This window comes from Suncus etruscus, chromosome 19, assembly GCF_024139225.1.
Source record: "Suncus etruscus isolate mSunEtr1 chromosome 19, mSunEtr1.pri.cur, whole genome shotgun sequence".
NCBI classification, from domain to species: domain Eukaryota; kingdom Metazoa; phylum Chordata; class Mammalia; order Eulipotyphla; family Soricidae; genus Suncus; species Suncus etruscus.
The window spans coordinates 39389041-39401900 of NC_064866.1; the positions used below are offsets into that span (position 1 = coordinate 39389041).

At 35.0% G+C, this 12860-nt stretch overlaps 1 protein-coding gene across 3 annotated transcripts in view; it reads right to left on the reverse strand.

The window, feature by feature from the left end:
• Window positions 1-12860, reverse strand: part of ADCY8 (adenylate cyclase 8) — a 273697-nt gene that overhangs the window by 32159 nt on the left and 228678 nt on the right. For all 3 annotated transcript variants that reach the window (XM_049765555.1, XM_049765557.1, XM_049765556.1), the window contains one exon: window positions 7303-7475. In XM_049765555.1, coding sequence (XP_049621512.1) covers window positions 7303-7475 — 173 coding nt within the window. The remainder of the gene's footprint in view (window positions 1-7302; window positions 7476-12860) is intronic.

Sequence of the window (12860 nt, forward strand, 5' to 3'; positions counted from 1 at the left end):
ATGAAGTTACATTTGTATTTGGAGAACCACGTTGCCATGTGGACCCCGGGGGCTGGAGGAACTATGTCATAGAACATTTAGATTTTAAATTCCTACTTTCATCTGTTTTTTCTTGGAGAAAGATACTAAGAATAGGTTATATAATTATTCTGTTTTTATTCTATAGTTCCAGCAAATCTCATAATTGTTGAGTCTCTATTGCATACCAGGCACATCCTGAGATACAGAAATGATGAAATATTTGTCTTTGGATAAAATAGGCAGGTAAAGGAAAAAAAATCAAAGGACTGAATTTTATAACACAACTCACTCCATAGAAAACATATATTCTTGCAGCCAGGTGGATGGTCAGAGATGACTCAAATCTAAGTTTCAGTTAGGAGAAAGTGGTGGGTTGAGATCAGCAAGTATGAGGTATTTATCTTGCTTACCTGCTGATGACAAGCTTCTAGATAAGGAAGGATAAGTCAATGTGATATGTCAAATTGGAGGTCATAGATTTATGGGCAGGAGAATGCTCAGTTCTATCATAACTTTCTACTACCAGTCATGAAATATAAGGTTAGACTGTAAACTGATGTTCTAACATTTTAGAACTTTCCATTTATTCATTAAATCATTCATTTATTCAATGACCCCATCCTATTAGTTTTGTGGGTACAGAATAATAATAATATGACCTTTCCCTGAGCACCACTTCAAGTTCTGGCTCTGAAGTTTTGGGATTATAACATGAGCTGTGGATGATGCAAGCCCACTCTCTCATCTCAGCTTTACATTTAATTATTTTCAAACTTGTTAAGTCACTTAATGAATATTATTTGGCCTCAGTTCATTGCTTTTGTTAAGGCATATGTATGGGGCCAGAGAGATTGCAAAGTGGGTAAGGCACTTGCCTACCATTCTGCTACCCAGGGCTCAATTCCTGGAATCCAATATGGTTCCCCGAGCCTGCCAGAAGTGATTTCTGAGGGCATAGCCAGGAGTAACCACTAAGAACCATTTGTTTGGGTGTTGCTCCCAAACAAACATTAAAAAAATGAAAAATAAAAGTCACATTTATTTCTATGTTGAGAGGTCTAAATGAGAACTGGGAAATCAATTTGTAGGATACATGGCTATGTGTCTTTTCTTTACACATAAAGCTCGTAGTAGTGATTTAAAAATATTTTGTTCACACAGCTTGGTTGAAATGAGAGATGCCCTCCATTTAGCTCCTTATGATACAGCTCAGATTCCTGCTCTGCTGGGCATTTTGTAATACATTATATTATAATTCTTTGTGTTATATCAACATTCATTTTTGATAAAAACTCATTTACAACTTCTTTAAGTTTGTCTTGATATTCACTAGAGTTTAAATCTTTCTAAGGGGGGCTGGAGAGGTAGCATGGAAGTAAGGTGTTTGCCTTGAATGCAGAAGGACACTGGTCAAATCCTGGCCCCAGAGCCTGCCAGGAGCGATTTGTGAGCATAGATCCAGGAGTAACCCCTGAGTGCTGCTGGGTGTGACACAAAAACCAAAAATAAATAAATAAATAAATTTTTATAAGGCTGTGTTAGATTTCTTAGTTTAAGGTGATACCTCAATTCTCAGTTTCCCCTCATGGTTTATAGTACATGTTGCAAAGTTTTATTGCCAAAGTACCAACACAATGTGGTGTTGCATTTGTTCTATACAAATTTTTCTAACTCTAGCACTTGTAAGAGAAAAATGAGTACCTCCTAAATCATCTTGAGAGCTGTGAATGAGCCAAAATAATGAGATTAAATTCGATTTTGTAGAAAAATTTAAAAATACTTACAAACAGCTTTCGAGCCTTTAGGATACATTTTAGATAGAAAAAAAATGCAGCGCAGGAAGAAATTTTAGAATATTCATAGTAAGTTAGTCAGGCCAAGAAAAGTCAGGTCCAAGAAATAAAACCTCTGTGAGTTGAATTTAGGAGCAATTTATTTGCGCTTGTCAGATTCTTTGAAGTACTTCCAAAGAGAACCAATGCTAAAATTTGTACAAAATTATATTATTAGCCTGGATTAGGATAGCAGAGATAGAAAAACCAAGAATGCTTTGAATTAATTATTTCTTTTAGTAACATTTCTAAAATTAATACTATTGTTTACTGATGCTAAACGAATGTAATCAATAAAATGATTTAGAATAACCTAATTATTGATTCATAAAACTTTTTTACAAGTTATCTTATTTAATATTTCATTAAAAATAATTTTGGGGGAATTTTTGGGCCACACCTGGTGGCACTCAGGGATTACTACTGACTCTGTGCTCAGAAATTGCTCCTGACAGGCACTAGCGACGATATGAGATGCCAGGAATTGAACCCTGGTTCATCTTGGATCGGCCACGTGCAAGGCAAAATGCCTTACCACTATCTTCCTGGCCCCTAAAAGTAAAATTTAATTTGTGTTATTAATCAAGAAAATATTTTTGTTAATTGTGATTTTGGAAGCTAGTGAAATTCACGAAGCAGAAAAATTGTCTTTGAACCTATTATTCGGAGAAAATAATGATTAATAATTTTTGAGACAAATGTCATTTATGTTACCTCTGTGCAAAAACATGCTTAAAAATTAAGGATTGTATGTATTATACTGTTTTGCAACCTACTTTTTTCACCAAATGTATATTATAAAACTGTTATACATAATTAAATATTTTATGATGTATCTTATATTAATATGATATCCTTTGGAATTTTTTTTATTTTTCCGGTAAAAGATTAAGGCTTGGAGAGAAGTCACTTGCCCAAAGTTACAGAAATGACTTGTCAGAGCCAGTATAAGACAGACTATAGTTAATGTGTTCAGAGTTTGATTCTTCTATCAAATTTCCAGTTTATCTCTTAGTTCCTAGTTATCTATGGAAGGTCCATATTCAGTCAGCCATTTTGAAGTCTTAACTCTTTAGCTACACTAAGCCTGTATTTGTTAAATGTTTTTCATGACAATTTTAATACTCAATGCATAGTACCGTTTTTAGTTATATTTCAACAATTACGAATTATCCCTAATATAGAGATAAAGAAATTCAGGGTTATATATGAAAATATATAGAAGTCTAGGTGAGGATCTGAGCTTTAGTACAACAGGCATGTGCCTTGCATGCAATCCCTGATTCAATCTCTGGCATCCCATATGGTCCTCTGAGCTCATGAGAAATGGTTCCTGAGTGCAGAGTCAGGAACAACTTCTGAGCACTGCCAAGTGTGGCCCCGAAACAAAACAAAACAAAACACAAAAAAGTTGAGATGAATAGTGAAGTCTGATGGTCACGTGTTTTATCAGCAGCTACCATGATTTCCTATATAATTTTACTAAAATTTCTTTCCCCAAAGCATTTTAAAGAGAAAACTAGTATCTTATTTATCTGTTAATCATCAGGGTCTAAAAACTTTATAGCAAAGGTTTGACACTTAAATCTTAAAGCCTCCATCAGGTGAATACAAAGTTTTTAAGAGTACTAGAGAGCAGAATCTTAAAAGTTGAGATATATGGCTTATTGAGATTTAATGGTATAATGTGATTCTAAAGAAACGAATGTCTTTTAGTTATTCATTAATATAATTATTTATTCAAATATTTAATTAGATACCTGATGCTATATGCTATACTATGTCCAACAATTTGAACATGAGAAATAGCTCCTGATCTTGTAAATGTCTGCTAATAGAAGAAGGTATAGAAATAAATGATTGCAACACAAAGAGGTGGGGCAAAGGTTAAAATTACTTTAAAATTTAGACAATGAGGAATGATACTAAAGGGTTTTGAACAGCATTTCTCTGAGTTAGATCTTGAAATAATCAGGTAAAAATATTGTTGATATGGACATATCAGTCAAGGAAAAGCATAGGTAGAACTCAATTAAATGAAAAACACTGGTTGTTTACAACCAGACTACAGGCTATATTCGATGGTATATAGAACTATAGTATATAGAACTATGGTGTGTGTGTGTGTGTGTGTGTGTGTGTGTGTGTGTGTGTATATACACTATGGTATATATAGTATATAAAACTATGGTAAGATTGGAGAAATCAATGAGGTAAAAATACAAGAGGACTCTGAAATTCTCCATATATATCTTGAACTTTTATTGATTGATTGAATTGGTTTTGGGGCCACACCCAGCGTTGCTCAGGGGTTACTCCTGGCTCTGTGCTCTGAAGTCCCTCCTGGCAGGCTGGGGGACCATATGGGATGCCAAGAATTAAACCTGGGTCTGTCCTAGATTGGCCATATGGAAGGCAAACACCCTACCCACTGTGCTATCACTCTGGCTCCACAGCTTGAACTTTTAATTTATTAGAGACAATAAGGATTTCATTAAAACGTAAGGATAATTATCTTATATGGTTCTGATCATTTTGAGGAAGGATTGAATACAAAGGTTGAAAGAACAATCAGAGGACAATAATCCAGAGCAGTAGTACCATTTGTTATATGAAGGGGTTATGTATAATTGTTGTTAATTACTTATTCTTTGGCAGGCCTCATGCTGCTTCTGTAAACACAGTTGATCTATATTAGGTTACTCCAATATGAGTTATTATTATCAACAACCTATAGATGATAAAGGGAATTTATAGAGAATAAGTTTGCTCAAGAACCTACAACTGGTTGTTGGGATTTGAGCCTAGGTAGTTTAACTGCTTTACCTGTACTCACACATATTATAATAGGGTGTTTCTATATTTGGGAACCAAAGGTAGATGAACCTCTAGGGATTGATAAGATACTGTCAGTAAAGTTAGATTGCAGTGAGGCTGGTTTATACAAGTTTCCCTGGACTTTCCATTACCCTAGTACCCGACCTCAGAAAATTGTCAGAAATGTCCAAAAATCAATGTGAGCAACTAAAGTGCAGTTAAATTTTCTTAAGCATGAACTACTGGTTGAATAGGAAGTTGAATAGGAAGTCATCACTGACCTTTGTGTGCTCACAGAGGGAAAACCAGAATCATTTCTTTTATTTTTTGAATTGAATTCTGTTGACAGCAAATATAACCAATATAAGGCTAACCAATAATTGACCTTTGGATGGGAGAAGCAGAAAAATGCACGTGATTATTAGCAGCAATGACCTTGAAGTCATTCTTACTTTCAAAATCTCATTGACTAATTTAATTATAAACTTTCCTCTACCTTCCTGAGATCTCAAAATAAAATAAAAATGAAATTAATTTCTTAAGAAGGAGAAGTAAAAATAAATATCTATTGATCAGATCTTATTTGCCAAACACATGAGAACCTAACACCATTCTGCGAAAGTTTCAGTGATTTCATTTTGCTGATGAGCATTTCAGGTCTAGACATGAGAAGTGGCTTTCTAGGAAAGAGAGTCTAGATATGAGTCAAAGCCATTTTATTCCCTTCACACTGAGAATGAATGCCTTTTAGATTGTTTGGATGAACATATTGTAGATAGCTTAATTTTTGTATGTACGACAAAGTTAGTTTATTTTGTCATATAATCTCTTTGCCTTCTTCTGTGTTAGTTTTCTCTTGGCCATGGGATCTCTGTTGCTTCTAATCCTTTGAGATCTAATTTAAATCTTTTTGATATATTTTGAAACCTGGGCTAAAAGTGAACAATGATTCGAATGATTTAAATGATTCAATGACTTAAATGAGGATATACATTATTTACATTACATGGACTTGGAAGCCATAAAACCTAAGTGTGAGTCTACAACTGTTACTTGCTGACCATATACATCAGGTTTAACACCTTTATGAGAATTGAATAGTAAAGTTCATCAAATGTGTGATGCTCAAACATAAGAGCCACAAATTAGAATGTAGATTCCATGAATAATCTTTGGAAACCCAGGTAGAACACAATAAACAACCTAGTCAAAAACTAGACAAATGATCTGATCTGACAAGTCACCTGAGTAAAAACCTAGATGATCTGGAAGGAAATAAAAAGATGCACAAACTTATTTGTAATTAAGGGACAGCTGATAAAAATAATAAGACCCTTCTTCATATAATTAAAAAATTTTAAGATGTTCTACAATGGTGTGAGTAAGAATGAAGGATCACTGCTTCTAAGAGAGACGTTGTTTCAACCTCATTGAGAAGCAATTTTGAGTATTTTAAAGTGGAAAATACAGATACCTTACATACAGCAAATATACTTTTAGATAGAGCAACATAAGCCTTTTAAAAATAATGGTTAGAAATCACTACAGTTAAACCAGAGAGAACTATTTTAATGAGATAAAGGCGGTAAATGAAGTCTGCAGATTCACTTTTTCTCTTCTGTGTGAAGCACTGTCCCCCAATTTACCACCTATCCAGGGACAGTTAGCACAGGGGAGTTGAACTCTGTGATTTATGGGACAACATATATGGCATTAGCTTGTCTTTGGATGTTTTTTTTTTTTTTTTTGTCTTTCATTTTCCTTTTGTTTCCTATTGTTGCCTTGGATTTCTGTAGTATTTCAAGTATATTCCAGAATCTGTTCTCTGAAGAGTAAGGCTAAAATACGTTAAAATTCATTTTTATTTTTTGAGCAGAGAATATAAACAGTATATAAGGGACCCAGAACAGACTATATAGTTGAGCACACCCCACGGTGTCCAGGGGTTACTCCTGGCTCTGCACTCAAAACTTACTCCTGGCAGGCTTGGGGACCATATGGGATGCCGGGAATTGAACCTGGGTCATTTGTGCTATCTCTCCAGCTCCAAGAGACATACTTTAAGCCCTATATTAACACTAACCATAACTGTATCCTACCCTTAAACCAAAACCCATAGTCAAACTAACCATAATCCTAAATTTAACCCTACCCTAACTCCACAAACTAATCTTACCTTTACCTTACTTTTAAATCCTACCCTAAATCTAACCTTTCATGGGTTCAGCAGTGCTGGAAGCTATCAAAGGCATACTGATGACTTAAGGGGTGTCATTATGCTGAGGATCAAATTAAGGTCCTTGTACAAGTAAGGCAAGAAACCTTGAGCTATCTTTCAGTATTTTTATTGTATATATAAAGGTAGTAAAATACAAGAACCATAGTCAATAAGCTCAAAGAACGATGGAAACTATTAATATAACTGTAGCCAAATAACAATCTGATCCAACAAAAGCTGGAACTAATAAAGTTGAAGGAACTGAAATGATAAGCTTAGAGGATATCTGAGTCATCTGTGTGAATATTAAAAAAAGTCCCTTTGTTTCAATAACTCTGCCTTGATCATTTCCCAATGGTTTTACTTTACAACTAAAATTGGAATGTTTTGGAGCGCACACTGATGAACACTTACTCTCCACTGTGGTTCAAATTGTCGTAGCGCAGAAAAAGCCCTGCATAGATGGTCTCAGTCAGAAGAGCATAAATGGCAATCATAATGAGCAGCACAGCCAGCTTGAGGACAGAGTTCAGTCGTAGGAAAACAGCGCAGGTTACCATGGCCAACACCCCGGTGAAGACAAAATACTGCAAATGGACAATGCAGATGATTAGACTCAGTAGAAATGAGAGCGCTTAATTCCCTTAATCACAGAAGTCATGGTCTCCTAGATGTTTTGGCTTAGCATCTCCATTTGCAAATTTCACTACCCTCAAATTCAACAGCTCCCAAACTAAATTCTGTTTTTTTTTTCTATAGCAAACTCTGCTACTTATTTTTTTTGAATCACTATGATAATTCCCTCTACCAGTAAGACTTGTTCTCATCTGTTTTGATATCCACTTCTCCTCAATTCGCAGCCAATTTAGGTGTATAGATATACCTCCCTCATTTGATCTGAGATAGCCAGCTTGCTACTTCCACTCTGCTTCTTCTGTGATTCTCGCATACAATTTTAAAAGGGTTGATGGCAGCTTTGCTTGCTTCTCACATCTAATCCCCACTAAAGACATATGAACACGCTCTATCCATTATTTCCAAAATGCATATGCAAACATGCCAGTTTTTAAATTAGAGTCCTTTCACTGGTCTCCCATTCCCTCTAATTCTGTTCTTTCTGAATAGGCATATTTCAAGGTCATCATAGATAGAATTTATATTCACTTTCCAAACCCTAATGTGTCATCCAGTATTACTATCTACTTAATGTTCCTAGCTTTCCTGGTTCAGTACTTTCTCAGTGTCCCATGGCTCAAATACCATCATTGGGCTGGGGAGACAGAGTAGACTGTAAGGCATTTGCTTTGTATATGACTTATCTAGATTCAATCCCTGGTCCCCAAACCCTGCTAGGAAAGTTCCCTGAGCACAACCATGAGTAATCCCCGAGTACTGCTGGGTGTGGTTCCAAACCAAAATCCTGAACCAGATATCATCCACATGCCATTCTTATTTTTCAACAAATGTTAGTACAGATGTCCTTTCCTCTCACAAGACTTTACTCATGTCTGCAAAAGCTTGCTGAAATTATGACCTTTCAGGGGTGGAAACCATAGCACAATGGGTAGGGTATATGTCTTGCATGCAGCTGACACAGGTTCAATCCCTGGCATCCTATATGGACCCCCAAGCCTGCCAAGAGTAATTTCTGAGTGCAAAGACAGTAGTAACCCCTGAGCACCACTGGATGTAGTCCAAAGCAAAGAGAAAAAAAAAAAAAAGAAAATATGGCCCTCTAGCATTATTCATCTTATTCTATGCATTCTTCTAGCATTATTTTAGCATTATTCATAGCTCAGTATGTCTTCTATCACCCTGTTAGAAGCAGCTATTTCCAGTGACAAGTTTGTAGCCACTGAAGATCTAGAATATTGTTTGTCAATCTGTCCTGCAAGATTAAGAAGATTTTAATCTTCTGTAGTATGGACTTCAGCCTATTTTCCTTTTTGAAAAAAAAAAAAAACCCGATACATCATCCTGAATGAGCTTCAGATTCTCATTAAAGTCTTAAAAAAATAAGAAAAGCCATATTATTAAAGGTACACTTTTGTGGGAGTACTTGGCTTTGTGTTTTATTTTGTCCTTTTCAAAGTAATTAGAAAAAAATGAAAATCCCATTTCCATTTTTATAGGTGAAAAGACTGAGGCTTATGGAGTTTGCATATTATTTTAAGTTCTCATAACTTGCAAGTGGCAGCTAAGGATCCTGCATACAACCTATTTGTTATTATATGACTCTAATAGGGACACTAGGCTGATCATTTCTATAATCCACTCCAGTGGCCAGGAGATAGCACAGGGGTAAGGCAGTTGCCTCGATCATGGTCAACCCCGGTTTCTTCGCTATCACTACATTTTCTTTTCTGAGCACCATATACGAATCACCAGAAGTGATCCAAAAAGACAGAGCTAAAGTAAGTCCTGAGAACTGCTCACTGTGGCTCCCATAACTAACTAACTAACTAACTAACTAACTAACTAACTAACTAACTAACTAACTAACTAACTAACTAACTAACTAACTAAAATCAATCACAACCCAATTGTATATTTTTCCAGAAAAACATTTTTCTCTTCCCTAAAACATAGAGAGACAATTTCTGTACATATAGGAGATGAAGAACACTTTCCAGGAATCTTTGAGCAACCACTAAAAACTTGTTATTGACTTTTTAAGCCAAGTTGACTCATTTGTGTATAGTTTAAAATACACTGAAGCAACCAAGAATCATTAGATTTTTTCTAAGTATCCACTGAGGACAAAGATGTGGTGGCAATTTTGGTGTACCAAAGTAAACAAGGTTCTGTCCTTTTTCCTGAAAGATTGAAGTTTCCTGAAGTTGCCTAGGATTTCCTTTACATTTGGCTCTTTCTTTTCTAGAAATTTCAGTATCTTTGTCTCAGATAGGACAATAAACTCGGTTAGCTTTATATTTTTTCCATTGGCAAGATTTTTCGGTAATTCATGTTGTTGCCTCTTCATAGAAAGCTGTGAGTGAAGTGAACAGGAAACAAGAAGTTGGTTCTCCAGTCATCAGGAGAAATAATTGAGAGTTTCCATTTATAAAAAAGACCAAAATGAAAAGGGAATAGATAGAAAAAAAATCTTGTTTCATTGTCATATGCATCATAGCAGTTATTATGAATGTTTTGTCAATGCATATTATGAATCATGTTTTAGATTGTGCCACTGAGGAAAAATTTGGTAGGTCATAATAATAACAATCACCACCACAAAAGTGATCATTATTTCTGCCAAATGATGCATGATATATATTTTCTTTTCAAGTTTCACTAGGAATGTTGAAGACAGACAACTACTATAGTGTCCTTTAAATGAATCCTATGTATAGAGATTCAAGGGATAATAGGATAGAGAGAGGAGCTTTTCACTTTCATAGAGTCTCTTAGGAGTCATACATAAACTCCATGTTATTAATGAACTACTTATATAAAAGCTTTATAAATAAACTCTAGTGGGGAAGAAAATTGATTGTAGAAAAGTTGATTTAAAGACAAAATTGGAGAATTATCCAGTAGCCTTACCAAGAGATACAAAGACAGAATGTTTTAGTTTTATGTGGAGAAGAGGAAGAGAGAGGAGTATAAATTCATATAAATCTATTAACCACACATTATTGTTATTATCATCATCAATACCTACAACATTAACAAATAATGGGATTAGTAATGGGTTTATTTGTAGGCTACTAGGTTTAAGGCAAGAAAACAATAATTTGAAAGGACAAAATCCAGACATAAGGAAAGATTGGAAGATCAGTGGTGTCTAGAGGCAAGTTCAACTAATACACGTATGGAAGATATATTGAAGCAGAAGATAAGAGAATGCAGAATATAAGATTTTGAGGCCATCATGATTGTGAGGCTCTGGAAGATGAGGAATAAGAATACTGTCTAGGGATAGTGTGGGATATAAGGAGAATTAGGATGTAGTAATAAAACATATAGCCTAAAAGGGCCGGAGAGATAGCATGAAAGTAAGGCATTTGCCTTGCAGGCAGAAGTTTGGTGGTTCGAATCCAGGCATCCCATATGGTCCCCTGAGCCTGCCAGGAGCAATTTTTGAGCATAAAGCCAGGAGTAACCCTGGGTACTGCCGGGTGTGACCTCAAAACAAAAACAAACAAACAAAATAGCCTAAGTATAAAATTGATACTATCAAAGGTGTTCTGAGAAACAGAAAATTCCATTTATTCTAAGTTTTGTTGTTTTTCATCAGTAGTGACATGCTAGCTTGAGTAGTCACAAACAAAATAATTTCTTCTAAGAATTTATTGAGTCTCATGAGGATGTGCTAAGGAATTACAGAAAAAAAAATTTGCTAGAAGTAAACATTCTGTCAACTAAACAAGGTGTTTATCATTGGACAATTATTGACTCAGCACTTACATGGTGCTGAGAATTGAGTAAAGTTGAAAGCCACCACTTTAATGTTATAACATAATCATGTTTCACTTTAGACATATGGGTATATTTTACATGTGAAATAGGAAAAGAGGAGATGGAATAGTTTTACATAACAAAAACTTGAATATAGTGATCATGTACCTATACAAGTTGCACATAGCTGCTTGCTGTCCCAGTCCTTGGCATTATGACTTCACAGGGATACAGTTTGTAGTTTCTATCATTTGAAGAAAGAGTACAAATTCTGATTCAGACAAGTTCTGATCGTTGATTCTTAGCAAAAGTAGTTCTTGGCAAGCTGCGCGGCAAAGTGTGCACAAGCTAACCATAGAAATTACTCTATTTCTTCCTAAGACCTTATTCCACACACCACCCAGAAATAAAGATCTCATGAACATAGGTCATAATGGGTATGGTATGGAGGTAATTAACCTGACATTACAAGATGTTTAGTGAATATAGGAAGTTAAATAAAGAAATATTTCTATGTTTGGGATTCTGATACAATCTGACTGTGCTCTGGTTTATTCCAAAGTTTGGTTTTCATAGTTATATTTGTATTTTGTCTTTTAACTCTAGCAAAAATTGATGAGTACATCTAGTTCAATATAGGTATGAGATCTGTCAAAATTATATTGAAATTTCAAAGGTAGTTGTCATAATTAGAACTGATTTGGGCTGAAGGAAATCCAGTTTTTGGATTGAATCATTAGACAATATTTTAATCTTATAATATTTTCCAGCAACTAATACCTATGTTAATGATGTCCACAATCATGACCTTATGGAGCAAATAAAACATTATGAAGCAAAATGAAAAACAAAACACAACAAAATGTTATGAAGCAATTGAAATATGTAAGTTGCTTATTTAATAGATATTGCTGATTGGTTGAATAAAAATACTTGGGGGGGGATTTCTTATTTATCTTCACCAGATTCTTTAATGTCTCAGCTCAGACATTGGTTAATTACCTTCAAAGGCTATATTTTAAAAAATATCCCAAGAGTAATATCTCTGTATTTCATTCCTAAAGAACGATATCTAGCCAGTCGTCACAGGTCTTCATTTCTAAAATACTAACTTTGTCTTCCAGGATAACAATTTGACACCAACAAGCATATGCACTCAGGAAGCATATGCATCAATGAAGAAAGAGGAGTAAGCAATGAGGAATGTGGTGGCAATTTTGCATTTATTTATGCCCTCCACTGCTCTTCCTCTACCAGGGAGTCAGGGAGTCAGCGAGGAGATGGATACCTGGGAACTATGCAGTTCGAGGTGGACACGATTTTGCGAGCAAATGGTGAAGCTACTAAATAAATTTGAACAGCTGTGACTTGTTGTAAACAGCAAGCTCTTTTACTCCCTAATTTAAAAACTTTAAATTTCTTGTATTCACTGTGAGATACTTTATGTTTATATGCCCCCAGTTTCATGATGTTTTTTTCATTTGCGATGTATAATTTACTTTTATTGTATTTTTGTCATACATTCGTTTTCGCTTCTAGAAAAATCAAAGTGGTTCTACCTTCTTAAGATT